The 18,109-nt window shown below is 36.0% G+C and overlaps 1 protein-coding gene across 1 annotated transcript in view; it reads left to right on the forward strand.

Annotated features, from left to right (window-relative positions):
* LOC140136975 (uncharacterized) overlaps window positions 1–16,628 on the forward strand; it is a 36,899-nt gene extending 20,271 nt beyond the window's left edge. The window contains exons 6-15 of the mRNA XM_072158638.1: window positions 333–443; window positions 1,467–1,661; window positions 3,281–3,373; window positions 4,405–4,771; window positions 6,492–6,721; window positions 7,743–7,856; window positions 8,880–9,101; window positions 10,106–10,195; window positions 10,774–10,927; window positions 12,865–16,628. Coding sequence (XP_072014739.1) covers window positions 333–443; window positions 1,467–1,661; window positions 3,281–3,373; window positions 4,405–4,771; window positions 6,492–6,721; window positions 7,743–7,856; window positions 8,880–9,101; window positions 10,106–10,195; window positions 10,774–10,927; window positions 12,865–13,274 — 1,986 coding nt within the window. The 3' untranslated portion in view covers window positions 13,275–16,628. The remainder of the gene's footprint in view (window positions 1–332; window positions 444–1,466; window positions 1,662–3,280; window positions 3,374–4,404; window positions 4,772–6,491; window positions 6,722–7,742; window positions 7,857–8,879; window positions 9,102–10,105; window positions 10,196–10,773; window positions 10,928–12,864) is intronic.
* Window positions 16,629–18,109: the final 1,481 nt, after the last annotated feature.

The following is an 18,109-nucleotide window of genomic DNA, read 5'->3' on the forward strand; positions in this document are numbered from 1 at the left end:
AAAACATCGACAATTCAAGACGCTGTAAAAACAAATCAAGAATTATCTGGGATAATTGCAACTAAGTATAATGAAAGTTATGATCTAAGCTACCAGATGCATCATTAATTTCCTGACTATGATATTTAGTTGTGGGAAACGATTACTTTAATGTTTTGGCGGGAAATATCAACCAAAAAGAGCATGTAGCCTTGGGTGTATCTTCCATAGGGGTGTTTGAATTTCAACTCGAATAGCCCATTTTGTGGTTTGTGTGTTAATTGACATATCATAAATGCTCTATATATTTACATTGAGATTGGTTTTCCCTTCCTCCATTTCTCTTCTTGTAGCAGAAGCTATTTGCAGAGTTAAATTTGAGTGAAGAAATCAAAGTTGTCAGCATGTCAGATGAAAACAAATTCACCTGTTTCCTGTGCCATTCAAGTCACCCAAATACAAGTGTAAGTGCATAATCGTTTGGGTGTAGAATATAGTTCAAATAGCACTTAAAGGAGCATTTCGTGATCTTAGCATCCTCTTTTTATGACATTTTTCAGTAGATATCCACGAAAAAAGCTTATTTCCAAAATTTCAGTTGATTCCGATTTTGCGTTTGTGAGTTATGCCTGATTATGTGTATTACACTGCGCCATAGACAATGTGTTGTAATTTTGTTCTGGTGCACCAGAACGAAATTCAAATTTCACGATATCTTTGCTAAACGAATTAATCTGCAAGAAATATTTTGTACATAGACATTATGTAGCCAGAGGTTTCCAGTGATATAAAAATCTCAACTTTTTTTGAGAAAAGTGGGGGGATGATGCTGTGGATCACAAAATGCCCTTTTAACTTGTGACATATTCACAGGGCTGTTATACATCAAAAATTAATGATGACAGTGTTCCAGGGTGTTAGCAATCCACCAGTCCACCCATCATTGTGGATGGGCAGTTTGCTCCTAGGACAGGCAAACTCAATGCCTGTGGCATATATATGCTAAATTCCCCCAAAAATGCTGGATTAAATTCTGTGAACTCAAAACAAGACCAGACTAAAAATCAAGGCTGTAGAAATATCTATTTGAACTGATTGAATAAATGTTCATTGCAATAAACAGAAAATATGAATTAAATAAGAGTGAAATAGTTCATTTAATGAAACCTACCTTTATGAAAACAAGTAAGTCTATAGATTTGTTTTATAAACCAAAATGCTGTCACGTAAATCTTAGAGCAAGAGGCAATGAGTCCCAAAGTTTGGATGCCCCAATTGTTATTTTGCGTCCATATAGCAGCTTAATCTATACTTGTGACTCATGTAATGATCAAGTGTAAATAAATTCAATATTTTGGTGAAATTGCTTGAACTGCAATGATATTTATCATTTCTTTCTCTCTGTGTTTGTCCTGTCTGCCTTTCTGTGTGTTTGTCTGTCTGTATTTATGTCTCTCTCCCTCTCTATCTCTCTTTCTCTTTCATAGCAATACAATGATCATGTCGCTACCAAACTGCATACAAGTAATATGGCTGGCGTCTGCACAACATTAGGCAAGATGTTCTTTGTCAAGTATCTTCAGAAAGTAGCTGCTGACGTTCCTGAACCTCACTTTTGTGACATGTGTATGCAGAAGTATACATGCTCAAGAAAGAAACACTGCAGAACTCAGTCACACAGGGTAAGGATACATTGGTGGTCAGGCTTTATATTAAGTTTAGCTCCTGGTCGCAAAGATGGCTCCTGGTCCTAGTTTGTAGTGTAAAATATTGGACACAACAGGAGCCAAAACTGGGCAACCATGGGTAAAAAATACACTCTTAGATAGCAAAAACCAATCAGATCAAACATTAGAAAAATGTGAATCATGCATTAATTGTGTATAATTACACGGGTGTGCACTCCGCTTACTTTGCGCAGTGCTGACAGACTCTCTAATTTTCTTGCAAGTTGATAAAATTTTATTTGCTTGTATTTCCCAACATTTTTAAGTGACAATTTTGTTAAAAAATAGCAAAATTCATGGGTTTTTTTCTAATGTATGAAATAGGTTAATAAATGCGTATCACTTGTTGCTTGAGAAATTGTACAAAATAATGCACTTGTGCTGAGATGCTGATGCATCTCCCCCTGCAGGGCTTGTGCATTAGACTCATCAACATCTCAGTACGTGTGCATTATTTTGTACAATTTCACTCCCAACAAGTGATACACATTTATTAACCTATAAACAGGGTTGGCATGATTTGAATCAATTGATTTAAATCACAATTTTTTGGTGACTGGAAGGGAAAGAAGGGAGAAATAAAGAGAGAAAAGCAAAGCAGTTGTTTGCTCTGGGTGGGATTCGAACCCAAGACGCCTCGCATGACAAGCATTAGGTAACCAACACTTAGGCATAGGTCTTACGCATGTGCTTTGCAATATTTACAATGATTTATGATTGGGTCGATTTCAGGGAATTTGTATGAATTTAAGCTGGTGGTGTGGTTTTGTCATGCAAATTATTTGCTAATTATAATGCGCGTTGCTCAAACACGAATAAAATATTTTATTACACGCTGCCGCTGTTTCCTTAAACATATTACTATACACAAAACAACATTCATATAGGAGATGACGCCTTATCATAGCAGCTCTTCCATGAAAGAGATGACGTTGACGCCTTACCGCAGCAGCTCTGGTATTTGTGATGTACCGTATCACAGAAAAGGCCTATCCTTAGGCCTACTAGTACTATTATATATATTATATAACAAAGAAAAGAGTTGGATTAACTTAACTTACACAACAAGCTGCAAAATTGGAAAAAAAAAAAAAAAAAAATCTACCTCACCTTTCTTGAGAACTGGAAAATTCACTGGTACACCTTAGCCAAGCGTAAGCATGAAAGTGAAAGCATGAAAAACCCCTTCACTGTGTATTCCAAATGATATGCTTGACTAAACCAATCTGAATCACTTCAATATTGTTATCCAAATTGTGATGTGATCAAGCAAAATCAGTCGGAACTCAGAAATACTGATTTTGAGATATAGCCAAATAAAGGAAATATTTCCCTTTGTTCCCTGTTGTTTAAGAAACTCTTTAATCTTTGGAACTGGTTGCTCAATTTCAAAGGGATTTTCTTCAAAATGCAGCTTTGTAAATGCTTTTTACTATTCTATAAGAAACTGAAAATTTAATATTTCAGAGTTCCGACTGATTTTGCTTGATTGCATCACAATTGCATAACAAAACAACATTACTGCTCTATTCTTCAGAGAAAAAAAAACAATACTTATCTTTTCTTTCCTGTAGAATGCCTACGCACCATATTGTGCCGTGTGTGGGTTCAACTCACGGAAATTTCAACGATCTGCGTCACCATATGTCAAGGCAGCATCACAAAATGTAAGCATAAGTCTACTGAAATAAAACACTGTTTTACAGGCACACAAGACTTCTCAAGAAGAGTCGGTCAAAATCAATCAAATTTGGCCAAAAATGGGATATTTTACATGATTTTAGCAAAGTAAAATGAAGTTTTAAAAAAATCTCCCAAAACGCAGAATCTGGTTCAGTCGGGCCTGTAAAACAAGGTTTTTTGTTGCATAATGAATAATTTGCTACCTCTAGACCACAATTTCCTTGTTCTGGCATGGTTTTGTTATCTGATAATTTTGTCTCTATGGTTACACATAATTTGTCATATGTGACCCAATCTGATCCACTCAAAAGTCGAAAATGTGGAAAATTTAGTTACTACCATTACTAACTTGCTCAGTACCTTCATTTACTGATGTTGGATCCCCAGGTCTTTTGAATACTTGGTTGTAAAGTTATGAACCTTTCATATGTCCATTATATGTTTTTATTGTTTGTTTCTACTCACTTTTTGCTTATATCTTGGTTTTATTGCAGACTTTAGCCTGATTGGACCAGATCTGGTCACATTGTGTCCACCACAAATAGGCAGTAATGTTGGCAGGACTTGTTTTGAGATGTGGTTCATTGAATTTTCCAAAAAACAATAGAAAACAAATTTACTGATATTTTACTACCTTGCAAACAAGCGACATGGACACGTCTATCATTGTAAAGCTTTAAAGAGAATTTGCCTGTCCAATATCTCCAAAAGTGAAAACGCTGTCATTGCAGCCTATTTGTGGTGGTCGGTCAAATTACATCAGGAAAGGATTATGCTTCTGCAGTTTGTAGCTTTTCATGTAATTCAGTCTTAAAGTTATCAATGTTTTCACCAGATTTGAGTTTATTTTTTACCAGGGCCCCTAAGGTGGACAACTAGGCATCACCTGTGAGGGCTCTCCCTTGCACCAAGAATTTCATTTCCAGCTAAAATTGCCGCAACAAAAAAATCAGTATAGTGGGAACCACTGTACCAACTAATTTCAAGGTCAAACAAAATGTAATATTTTTTTCAGATGGTACAGCAGAAGATTGAAAGTGGAGAGCTGCCTCCAGACTACAAAGATCCAATCCTTGAGGTGAATGCAGATCCAGAAACGGAAGACTCCTCCCATACCAAGCCTCCAGAGGGACCTGTGGAGATTGGTGGTACTGATGTTGAGCAGGAACAGCAGGGAGGAGGAACAGAGGACAAAGACCTTGGACCAACAAACTCAGAATCATTGTCACTATTTCAAAACACTGACAGGGAGTTCTTTGGTAAAACAGTTATAGCGTCACGTATAAGTGAAAAGAGAATAGCTAAACAGAATCCTAGTATGGACCAAGTGATCAGAGATCTCTGTTCAGAGAAAACTTATCGCCAAGAAGATTATTACTCAGGTAACATACAGGGTGTCAAAAAAAACAAAAACAGAACCCTCATTGCGCCCTCTTTTTCACCTATTTCTAAAAAGTTGATCAAATATATTTTGGTGTGTAAAGAAACCTTAATCATTAGCTTTAATAAACCAAAACCGGTTTTATTAAAGCTAACGATTTAAGGTTTCTTTGCATGCCAAAATATGTTTGATCAACTTTTCTGAAACAGGGGAAAAAGAGGGCGCAATAAGCGTTCTGGTTTTTTTTTATTTTTATTTTTTTTTGACACTCTGTATCATTGAGTTAGTGCCGTCTTTCGTGTCTTGTTGGAAATAGATGATGTGCTACAATTTTTGAGATTAGGTTAATACTATCCTATTTCAGCAAGTAAAGCAGCTCATTCCTTATCCTTGAGTTGAACCTAACTGGCAATAAAATTCGAGTCAACATTAGGCCCCCAAAATATGTGTTTTTTATGCTGTTACAATCAAGCTTAAAGACTCTACAAAGTCTTAACATTCTAGATTTCAGCAAACAAATTTCCTTTTCTATTTTAAAACCAACTATTCAAATTACATTACATTTTTGTATCCAGCTATGAGGCAGTCATGTTAGCTCAATCGATAAGGCGTTCGAATTAGGGTGCGAGAGGTTGCGGTTCGAATCCTGGCGGTGCCTAAATGCGCTCCCGTGGAAAAATTGAGTTAGCTTGAAATTCCCCTGGACAAGGAATTTACTGCTAATTGTCTCATTGTAACCTGTACGAAACTCGGGGAGCTGATCCTGGTTGCGAAGGTTATTTGTGGAATGTCTAGGGTGTGCGCTCTTGAAGCATTTCCCTGAATTGTTGTTAAATGGTTTATGGAATGATGTGAGGCCGTAGTAGTCAGCGACAACCTGTAAAGTGTGCTGAGGCTTGTGGATCAACGTCTCACGCGTTGTGCCTGTGCGTAGCGCACTATAAATCACTGTGCTTTTTTTTTTTTTTATGATAAGATCAAGCACTGGCGGATAAGCGAAAACTGTGGATGAGGGAATGTGTATTTTTGCATTGAATTTTCAAACTGCTTAACTGATATCTCAATATGATGTGTGTATTGAACTGCCATGCCCGGTTGCATGTATCGTTTATGCAGTGATGTCATTTGCATTCGCACATGAATGATGTCAAGAATTTGTCAATTTTCATGTTATCCATAGGGGTGTGTGGAATTCAAGTAGAATAGCCCATTATGTCGGAACATGATTTTACAATTTATTGATCATTTCTATTTTATTTTTTATGTATTTTCCGGTCATTTCCTGTAAACCTAATAAAGATATTCTGATAATTGAAAACATTCTCTATCACAAATGATAGAGGCTGAAAGTGACAACAAGCAACGAAAATTATAATTTGCCATGGAACTTCAGTCATATTTTATTTGAAATCTGAAAATAGTTGTGTGTATCGCACCCGTTCCGGGTTCAAACCCCATTGTAGTATAAATAGGGTGATTCATCATTTACTTTGAATGAGCTGTCTTACACATATTTTGTTTGAGGATAGCTGGATCAACCTCCTCTTCCTTACATTTTCTTTGATCATACAAAAAGTTTTCATGACCTTTAACTAACCTAGCATTTAAATGTTATTGAAACGTTTTGACTAAAACTATTGTTTTAAAAACATTGTTACTTTGTGTATGCTGGGATTACAAATACATCATTAATTTTAATTTTTTTTCTCTGTACTGTTCAGGTCTGAGTGGACACCTTTGGGGAATTCAAAAGGACATATGGAAGCATGTGTCACGGCAAGATTGGATGGATGTTGTTGAAGAATACGTATCAAAGATGAACAATGTGTATGAAGCTTCCGTAAGACAATTCAAGCAAACACAGGCCTACTATAAGAAACAAAAAAGTGTGATAGAACTTAAGGCTGAGGTAGATGCTGAACTAACCGAGGAAAGCAGTATTCCTCACCAGGTGGGATATATAGTAACATTTAAAATGATTTTCAACATTTGTACTCAAGTACAAAGTATTTTGTGTAGCGTACATAAGAGGGAGGAGTGAAAATTAACTGACATATCTACAGATATGTAAGAAATACAGTAGCGTGGGGGTAGAATGGGTGCCCCCGACAAAAAATGAGAGAAAAGTGCCCCCTGTGAAAAAAAAAAAAATGGAAGAGAAAATCGGAAGTAAAAGAAAAGGGTCAAGAGTCTGTTCTCCACCAAAATTCATCCCAATCATGGGCCAAAATAGTGTAAAATACAAAAAAATATTCACACTACATGTGCACATTGTCACAATCAAGCCCCTTGGCTAAATCAGCTGTATTTTTGCCAGAAAGGGTCTGAATAATTGGCAGTCGATGTGCGCCATCTTGGAAAAATTTGGTGTACCAAACTCCCCAGCAACTGTCAATCAAATTATGGGATAAGTCTGTTTCACTATTGAAGTAGTATGCACAATGTTAAGGCTTTTAGGCTAAGCGTTACTATGGCGTTACTAGGTGTACCAAACTCCTTAGCAACTGTCAATCAAACTGCCGTAAAGTGACTACACTTTTTATACAGGGATTGAATACGAGTGTCACGGCCCTGTAACTAGTAGCTGTTCTACAGGCACTGTATATATATTGAGGGCTTAGCGCAACAATATCTTAACTCCAATTGTGGCAAAAATGAGATTTTGGCATGAAAATGTAGCTATTTGGCAGCCACAAAATCTTTACTCCACCATGGTATATATTCACCCAACACACAATTGAAAATCAGGCTTACTGAATGTGTCAGACCAACAATATCTTAACTCCAATGGAGTTCCATAGAGTTTGCAGGGGGGTGTTTTGCACTATGCAGTACAAAATCTTCTCTCCATGGATAATGTGGTGTGGTGTTTTTCTCAAGATGGCAATTTTGTAGTTACGATACTCTTGAGCTGAGCCCTCCATTTATGCCAACACTTATTATCTCATAATTTTTTTCCCCAAAATTTTCAGTGGGAACTTCTGTGTCAACTAGGGATGAAGAAGTATATCCATGCAAATAGAAGTAGAAGTGCAATGGTTGATTGGTTCTGCTATGTGTGCATGACAGATTATAACAGCTATCAGGTATAGTAACTGTAAACGAGAATAATTGTAGACTAATTGTCCAGCAAAACAAAAAATGCTATACAGAAATTTTTTAAATGTCAGGTTATATAAAGTTGGGGTATGAAATGTTTTGGTAACATTCAAAAACATTTTTGGCAACTTGCTACAAACATTCTAACATAATTTTACATTCACTTGTTGATATTTTAAACATAAAGTGGTACATCACTGATGTACCACTTTATTGCTTCTAACTTTAAAAGCATGTAAGCTACATTGCATTGATACTGATGCCACCAATAGAACAAGAAGATTTGCCCCTTCATTTAGCATACCACTTTGTCCAATTTTTTTCATATTTCTTCACAAAATGCAAAAAAAAATTCAAAAGAAAAATGCAATGGGTGTAGTACCCCCTTAAGATATTGCCTTTGTTTTTAGTGTTGGGATACTTTTCGGTGCAGTATAGGTAGTAACAGAATAACTGACAGCTGTATGTGGAACTCACCCTCTGTTACTGGAAAGGCATCAGTGTCTTGCCATTAAAAGAATTACAGATTACAGAAAAGGCCTAATGTTTCTTTACCTGTGTAATATGACACGATATCACACGGGTCAGCGTGTGTGCGTCAACGCGATACGCGTACTCGCTATTTAGACCAATCGGAGGCGCACAGCAACAACAAGACTGATCGATTTTAAGCCCTAGGTAATTCCTTGCAAAATGTAGATTTAATTTGATTAAAATTTGTATGATATTTTTATTTGAATTGATGTGTTTAAGAATGAGAATAAACATAAAGGTATTGTTTTTAGTCAGCTGTCGTGCATCTATCGTCTCATATAACACCGGCCACATCATTATTTTTAGTGTAAAACAACTCTGCTTCGCCTCGTTGTTTTACTTAAAATAATGATGTCGCCCGTGTTATATGAGACGATAGATGCACTCCAGGGGCTAAAAACAATACTTTATTCTCTAAATATAAATCCATGACTGTATTATATTTCTTGTTCTGTTTTTTTTTCTTTCATTTTTAGCCATACAAGGATCACCTGAGCTCTATACATCACCGCAAAGTTATGCAGGCAGGGACTACAATAGGCAACATGTTTCTTATCAAGTTCCTCCAAAGGTATCTTGTCAAAATGCCAGAATCTCACCAGTTTTGTTCATTCCGCGATGTCACACATACAGATCCATCTCTCCATACAATTGTCAATGGGAAAGGACCTCATGGAATTTTGGAAGAGCGGAGAAGGGTGCGTTAAACAGATGTTTCTATTCTTGAAAATATGGATCATTTTGGGTGAAGAAAGAATGCACAGTTGTTGACGACGAAAGGATTCAGTCTACTATCTGTTCCAATTCCAGTGACACCATATGCACATTGCCCTGGGTTGGACTATGTTCACTGTAGGGGCTTTACAACTGAACCTCAGCTGTTATATTGATTTTTTGAAGTAAAATCTTTTTCAATACATCTAAATGTCCAGGGAAATTACTGAGGTGTCACAGGAGCTGGAATAGATAAGGCCAAAAAAAAAAAAGGTTTGTCTCAAAGCTTGCGCGCGTTTGTAAAAAGAAATGCGGAATTTTTTTTATTTCAAAAATTTTTAATTTTTTTATAGTTTTTTCCAGAAAAAATTGGCGAAAATCAGACTTTTTTCTCAAAATACCATGAAAAAAGTCGGGAATAAAAAAAAAAAAAAAAAATGCATTTCGCATTTGTTTTAAATTTCTCATGAGCTTTGAGACAAACCTTTTTTTTTTTTGCCTAATAGATGTGCTGGTTTTATCAGAGTGTGTCACAGAGGTGAGTGACAGTCCCAACTGATGAGATCATGGATGTATGTAGGTGGATAAATGACAAAAAGCATGTTATAGAATGAGTCAGGTAGTAAACAAAGCATTTGATCTTTCTAGCCTCATTAAATCATTCTAGCCTCATTACTTTACAGAAACGAAAATGTATAGAATTTTGTTTTCTGAACAGTACGAAAGGGGTTTTCAAATCTACCAACCCATCCGTTGAACTTGTCAATCAAATCTGCGACTTGACAATAGATAAACCAAACCTAGAAACTTTAAAAAGAAACTCCTATGTGCCATTGGCTCCAGAACTTGTTTAAAGCAAGACCTATTGGCAGTTTTGTTTTTACATGATCAAGGGCCACAAGTTCATAGGTTTTCCTGCCCAATGACGATAAGCAATTTCTATATTGACGTTGACATCAAAAGTTTGACATTTTCTTTTTGCTTTCAGTCAGGTGATGTGAAGTGTGAGGTGTGCAACTTGTCTTTCCTTACACAAGAAGAGAGAAAACAACATTGCCAAAATGTTTGGCATAATATGGTAAGGCATAAAAACAGCATACAGTTGCAAATGAAAATGACAAATATTTACCCTAAATAATTATGTTGACAGAGGCAAACAAGATAATGGACATTACAGCTGGAAAGAGTCCTTCAGGTTGATCTCATGTTATGAGTTTGCTGATATGTCAACTACTGTTGATATATTAAATTTCAGACGCTGGTGTAAGCGACATGCATTGTGTCAATGCTGCAGTGATTGCATTCTTTGCAGGAGCTCTGACCCTGGTTACCGGCTGTTTACTAAATCTCTTGGTTTGTCACTTGGCATTGGCAAGATCCCAAAATGGAACGATAATCTTTAAGCTTGAGTGTTGCAAAGGTTTGCGAACACATTGCGGCACACATAGTCACACACAGAACGTAAACAACCACACAGTTTGAATCAAAGTTTGCCAGGTGCCTCGCGAAATATTCCAAATGTACATGAAATTGCCTCCATTTAATAGTGACACGCAAACATGGCAGAGTCTGTACTCTTTTTATTTTGCCTCATTGGTTGATACAATACAACGTGTTGATACATGCCATAATATTAATCCCTTCTGCATATTACAGGTCAAAGTGTGCAAGATCCAGCATGGATTTCTACCAGCTGACTATAAAGAAGAAGTGGATCAAGAAACTGCTGAGGAATATGATGCAGAGAAACAGGAGGAAACACTAGAACCAGAAGAATGTTCCAGAATGGAAGAGGAACTCAAAGATATAGGTGAGAAAGGCGATTTGTTCAACCTACTTGTAGTGCAGCGCGATATATTCAAAATTGTTTTGACCTATTGCTATGGTAATTAATCTGATTAATTACGTAACTTCGCCAGCGTATATGGTACACTGGCTCATGTCTCTTATAATAACTAGATTTTAACAGGCAGGATAGGCCTACAACAAGTCCAAACTCAAATTTAAAATTTTAATGTTAAACTGGTCCACATTAATGTGACACTTTCAAACAGACTTCAGATTTGCAAATCACCATGCTTGTAATACCATAGGTGATGTTGCATCGGTGGTGGAACCAGTGGGGTGCCCTCATGGAAATTATTTTCACCTCCTCTGCAATCAAAAGTTCAATATCAACCCAGCAAACACAAAACGTTTTCGACATCATTCGCAAAAGGTTATAAAAGGTTGTCAGAAAAGCGTTTAAATGTCGGGTTATATAAAGGGTATATTAAGAGTATAAAACGTTTTCATAACCTTAAAAACATTTTTGATAATCTACTGCTCAGCAAATAAAAATGTTTTACAGAAAACGTTTAAATGTCGGGTTATATAAAGGGTATAAAAACGTTTTATAAACATTCCAAAAACATTCTTGAAAACTTGATACAAAACATTCTGAACAGAATGTTATTTTTTTTTTTTGAAAAAATATTTTTCGAAACATGTTTGCCCAAAATATTTTCAATAATGTTTTAAAAACGTTTTCATGACCTTTATATAACCCGACATTTAAATGTTATTAAAAGGTTTTGGAAAAACATTTTAAGAACATTTCTGTGTTTGCTGGGTTCAAATATTTTAACATAATGTTATTTAAGTATTGACACAATATTTGGCAAAAATGTTTGCAAAATTAGTTTACAATAACATTTTTTGACAACATTTAAAAATATTGTTGTTGTGTGTTTTCGGTACAAAACGTTTTAAAACGTTATCATGACCTTCATATAACCCGACATTTTAATGTTATTAAAACGTTTTTACCTAAACCAAAAACCAAAATATAACTTATTTAAAATGTTTTTAAAACGTTTTTGTGTTTGCTGGGAATACATCTTATTCAAATCGAAGTGGATAGTAATAAAGGGTATTGTCAATCATACTAGATAAGACCTATATGGAACACTGGCTTATGTCTCTTATGATAGCTAGATTTTAATAGGCAGGACAGGCCTACAACAGGTCCAAACTCAAACTTTGATGTCAAATTGGTCCACATTAATGTGACACTTTAAAAAATACTCCAGATTTGCAAATCACCCACCATGCTTGTAATACCATAGGTGATGTTGCATCAGTGGTTGAGCCAGTGGGGTGCCCTCATCCACATTATTTTCACCCCCTCCTCTGCAATCTCAAGTTCCTCTCTCCTCTTCTCCCCCTCTCACATGTTCTTTCAATCTGTTTTTTGTCATCTTTTTTTTTTTTTTTTGGGCTTTCATAATTGATCATAATTGAAACAAAGTACAGGGCTGACATTGGACACAGGTTCTGTCATGGTCATGAAACATATCTTTGTTGACCGTGATGCCTCAAGTCACTGCATCAACAACCAGGTATAATTCATTGTATATTTGTATATCAGGCAGCTATTTGTCTATACTGCTATACCTGCATTTTTCACCAGAGGCAGCTGTTTCACGTATGCATCTTTGAGGCTTTGTTAACTGCATGCATGTATACGCCAGCGCTTTGAGCAAACACTAGTTGAAGCTGCCCTCAATGAAATGCACACTGACGTCACTGCTACATCAGGGTGAAAAGCGGTATAGTAAGTTTTTGTCAATATTTTTGTGTAAAATAGAGGATGGAATCGTTTTTTTGCACCCCATATAGGTGTCAATTAAGTTCACTTCATATCGACCAAGTGGATAATGTATTCATTTTGTTAAACAGTATCTTATGTTTTGTGATTTATTTCAGCAATCAAAAATCAGCAAACCAAAATTGAAACAAAAAGAGAAGATGATGTAAATAGTTTGAAGAGAGTCAACAGTACTGACCATAGCAAATCACCAAAGAGAATTAAAGCCGGTCAAACTATTACTAGCATAAGACATGACATACCAAAGAAAGATAGGGATGCAGGACATGGACACATTGTCAAGACAGTAATGATTATCAAGGAGGATAAACTTAAGGCTAGTGCACAATATGATAAATCTGCCAAAGATGGAGCTAGTAAGCAACAGACGCAACAGGAAAAAGCATGTAAAGAAGATGCAGGCCCAACATGTGGAAAAGATACGGGTAGTACAAAACAGGAACCAGTGCCCAAAGATGGGACAGGTAGAAAGCATGGAGCTAGTATCCAACAGGAAAAAAGCATGTAAACTTGATGCAAGCTCAACATGTGAAAACGCTATAAAAGATGTGGGTAGTGCTAAGCATGAACCAGTTCCCAAAGATGGTTCCCAAACAAACACCAGGTATTGTTTATGTCAACTCCAATGAAACAGCTCCTATAGAGAAGTCACAATCAGCAAGTCGCAGAGACTCAGTAGCAGATGTTGATATTGCAGACATATTTTTCAGGGAATCGGATGCTTTGAGAGCTAAAAAAAGTTCTGGTAAAGCTAAAGTGAGGAAAGATGGTTGATAACAGTAAATCAAAGTTAGCAGTGAAAGACAATACAGCACTATGAATCGATGAGACTAAATAAGAATGGGCTAGTGCAGTTGAAATCCGTAATACACCCTCTATGGAATGGAAGACATGGTTTAATCTTCTACACTTAGAGTGGGAATTTCAAATGGGGTTACCTGAATGGATGACTCCATTTGAAATCTACACCCCCTGTGTGGGAGATTAAGATCATATCTTCCAGGTGACTTCAACTGGAATACCCCAATATATGCATTAAATTAACTTAGACACAAGGCTTTAATTACACAAATCAAAACCCCTTATTGATTGTGCAATATTTCTTTTCCAGGCCAATTTTCTTTTGGGGTTGGTTTAAGGGATCGGATAGCAATGTTTTTGTGGGACATGAAAGCACATCAAAATTGCATTCTAAATATGGTAGGTCTTTGAAAAAAATGTTTATCTTCAATACGAAAGGTCAAAATTTTCAAATGATGGATTGCTATTTCTCCCAGCTTCATACACTGCAAATATATATCATTAGATTCATAAAGTTTACTTTAAGGGCTGTTAAATATCAAAAATATCAATTTTTAATAATTTGCCATAAAATTTGTTTTATATCGCAAATGTCAGAAGGACATTCCTCATATTCCTCTTGTTGCTAAGCTCATCCAATTGGTTCAAATAGCGCGTACGAGTATCGCGTCGACTCGCACGCACTAAAGTGTGTGATATCTTGTCTTATCATTCAGTAGACATGAATAACGACATTTCATTGGTTAATAGCCAAATTTGAAATAATATAATTGTGTATTATTCAGCGTTCATAAATTACCGTACAATATATAGCCGTATTATTCAGCTCTTAATCAGTACCGGCAATTAACGGGTTTGTTTGTTTGTTTGTTTGTTTATTTATTTTTATTGATGTATGTATGTATGTATGTATGTATATATGTATGTAATGTATGTTACATTCATGTCTACTGAATGATAAATTTGTTACCCCTGTCTGTTCATATGCAAACACCCGGACTGCGGCCTCGTGTGATACGACCTCAAAACCAGTGATATGCATGAACAAACAGGGGATAACTAATAATATCACACGGGTAAGAACCAAGGTTGCAGGAAAATTCTTAAGTGTTTAAGAATGTGAAATATAAACAGGGTATTTCCTTGAAAGGAATGATATTCAAGTTAAATTAACACTATTTTTTGTTTGAAAAGTTGAAAAAAGAGAAAGAAAAATGAACTTGCATATTTCATAGAGAAAATGGCCAATGCAAAACAATATCTTTTGCTTAATGTATTGTACATATATTTATGCTAAATAACATATACCAGCAGTGGCAGTGACAGTGGGGATGGGGGGGGGGGTGCCCTAAGTCAAAACTCTTGCCCCCCAGATGCTACAAGTAAAAACACAAAATTACAAACATTTTGCGCAAATTTGTTGATTTTTGCTCGCCCTGGAAATTATCTTTGCCTGTCGTGCCCCCCCCCCATTTCTCTGCTGGTACCGCCACTGTAGAAGTGCATAGACAAGGTGACTTCACTATGCATTGTGCAATAGCATATTTGCTCTGTGGCGCGAGTTTTTAAAGCAAAGGTCAGTAACCAAGCATGATGCACGCATATACCGTACTACTGGGGAAGGAACAGTGACCATTGCCAACCATCTGTGTGGACTAACATCACATGTCACCCCGGGATGTCACCTCTTCTTGACCTAGGCCAGCTTCTACCTAATTAGCACCCTGGGGGCTTAAGTCAGTCATTTAGGAGGCACTTATTAAAATGATGTAATGAAAGTAAAAATTGGGGAATTTACACACAGAAATATACACAGTGTACATGTATCTGAAATTATCCAGTCCACTTGAATATTCTAGAGACCACTTGAATATTCATGAAGCTATTGCATATTCATGAATCCACTTGATTGTTCATGCTTTTTAAAATGGGGCTCTAGAATATTCATGAGTCTACTTGAATATTCATGAGGCTATTTATGAGTCTACTTGAATATTCATGAGGCTATTTATGAGTCCACTTTAATATTCATGAGGCTATTGAACATTCATGAGTTCACTTGAATATTTATAAACCTATTGCATATTATGCGTCTAGTTGAATATTCATTAGTCCATTCAAATATTTATGAGACCCTATTGAATATTCACGAGATAATCAGGAAGCTATTGAAAACTTATGAATTCACTTGAACATTTATGATGAGGCTATTGAATATCCATGAGTCTACTTGAATATTCATTAAAACGATTGAATATTAACGAGGCTTGTGGATAGTCATGAGGGTATTGAAAATTTACAAGTACACTTGAAAAATTCTTGAGGCTATTGAAAATTCATGAACTTGCATGAATATTCATTGAATATTCACAAACTGATGTATAGTCATGAAAGGCTATTGAATATTAGTCCACTTGAATATTCACTAGGTTATTGAATATATTCATGAGGCTATTAAATATTCATGAATCCATTTTGAATTTTTATGAGTCAATTTGGATATTCATTATTCTATTGAATTATCACAAGTCCACTTGAAAATTTATGAGGCTATATTGAAAATTCATGAGTCCAATGATATTCATTAGGTTAATAGTCATTAGGCTATTGAATAATCACAAGTCCACTTGAAAATTTATGAGGCTATATTGAAAATTCATGAGTCCAATGATATTCATTAGGTTAATAGTCATTAGGCTATTGAATATTCATGGGTCATGCACTTGAATATTCATTCATTAAGTTATTGAATATTCACGAGACTCCTGATATGAATCAGTCATGAGGCTATTGAAAGCTATTGAATATTCACGAGTCCACTGAATATTCATCAGGCTTTTGAATATTCATGAGTGCATTGAATGATACTTGAATATCCACGAAGCTCTAAAATATTCATGAGGCTTTTGAATATTCATGAGTCCTTTGAATATTTGGCACCTGGGCGATATAATTTGTTCACCATCCTATATAGGCATACACAGAATGTTATGACATACAAAAGAAAAATAAATGTATATGATCCTAACTTAGGAGTCATACTGATTCAGAAAAAGAAAAATACTTCAAGAGACATCTTATTTTTTTATATTGATTTTTGTAGGCCCTATCAACAACGAGGAAATTATGTCAAAGCTGTGTCAAGTTTGACATGCATACATGTTTCAATGAATTACCCAGATTGTAAATACTTCTATCACTTGTGGTGTATTTCCTGATTATTTAAAGCAGGCTATTGCGACTCCAGTCCTTAAAAAGATCACTTTGGACTGGAATGAATTTAAGAATTACAGGCCTGTTTCAAATATAGCTTTTATGGGTAAGATCATTGAGAAGGCAGCCACCATCCAAGTAAATGAGCACATGCAGGCAAACAATCTTGAACTATTATATTTATATGGTAAATAAAAACTGAACTATATCAGTCTGCTTACAAAACTAAGCATAGTACTGAAACGGCATTGCTCAAAGTTAAGAATGATATCACACTTGCCCTTGATGATGATATGGCAGCTTTCTTGATTATGCTTGACCTCTCTGCTGTCTTTGATACCATTGATCATGATATCCTGCTTCATCGTTTAGAACATGGCTTTGGTATCAAAGGCACAGCCCTAAAATGGTTCCAGTCTTATATAACCATTCGTCATTTCAGAGTTTCTGTTGCTGTCATAATGTCTGATAAATTTGTTTTAAATTGTGGTGTTCCACAAGGGTCTATAATTGGCCCCAGGGTTTTTACCATGTATGCACAATATGTAGCTTCCATAATTCGTCGTCATGGGCTAAATTTTCATATTTATGCTGATGATGTTCAGATATACATGGTTTTCAATCCTAAGGTACCAGGGGATGCAGCATACGCAATTTTCAAAATAACATCTTGTGTCGAGGAGCTTCGTGGTTGGCTGTTGAACAACATGCTAAAACTGAATGACTCTAAGACAGAATTTTTTATTGCTGCTTCGAAATATAACATCACCAGATTGTCTGAGATCACAATACAAATTGGCTGCTCTGATATTGCCGTTCCATCTCCCACCATTAAAAATCTGGGTATCATTTTTGACGCTGCTATGACTATGTCTAATCAAATCACATCCATGTGCAAATTAATTAACTTCCTGCTGTGGAACTTGGCTAAGATACGCAGATTTATCGATCATGATACTTCCACAAATGCTACGCGGGCACTTATTTTATCTAAACTATATAGACTATGGCAATGCACTCCTGTTTGGATGCAATGGTAAAGATCTTGCTCGTCTACAGCGCCTAAAAAATCGGGCGGCCCGCATTGTTTACCAAGTTCCTCGTCGTCATTTAACATCTCCTTTGTTAAACTCGCTTCACTGGTTACCAGTTGATAAACGAATCCGATTTAAAATTATTCTTCATGTTTTCAAAGTGCTAAATGGACTGTCACCAATCTATCTCACTGACTACATCGATACCTATCCACCTATTTAGGAAAGGCCTTCGCTCTGAGCTGGATATTACTCGCCTTGTCATCCCCAGGAGTAATAGAAAAATTGGTGATGG

The sequence above is a fragment of the Amphiura filiformis genome, chromosome 17, assembly GCF_039555335.1.
Source record: "Amphiura filiformis chromosome 17, Afil_fr2py, whole genome shotgun sequence".
NCBI classification, from domain to species: domain Eukaryota; kingdom Metazoa; phylum Echinodermata; class Ophiuroidea; order Amphilepidida; family Amphiuridae; genus Amphiura; species Amphiura filiformis.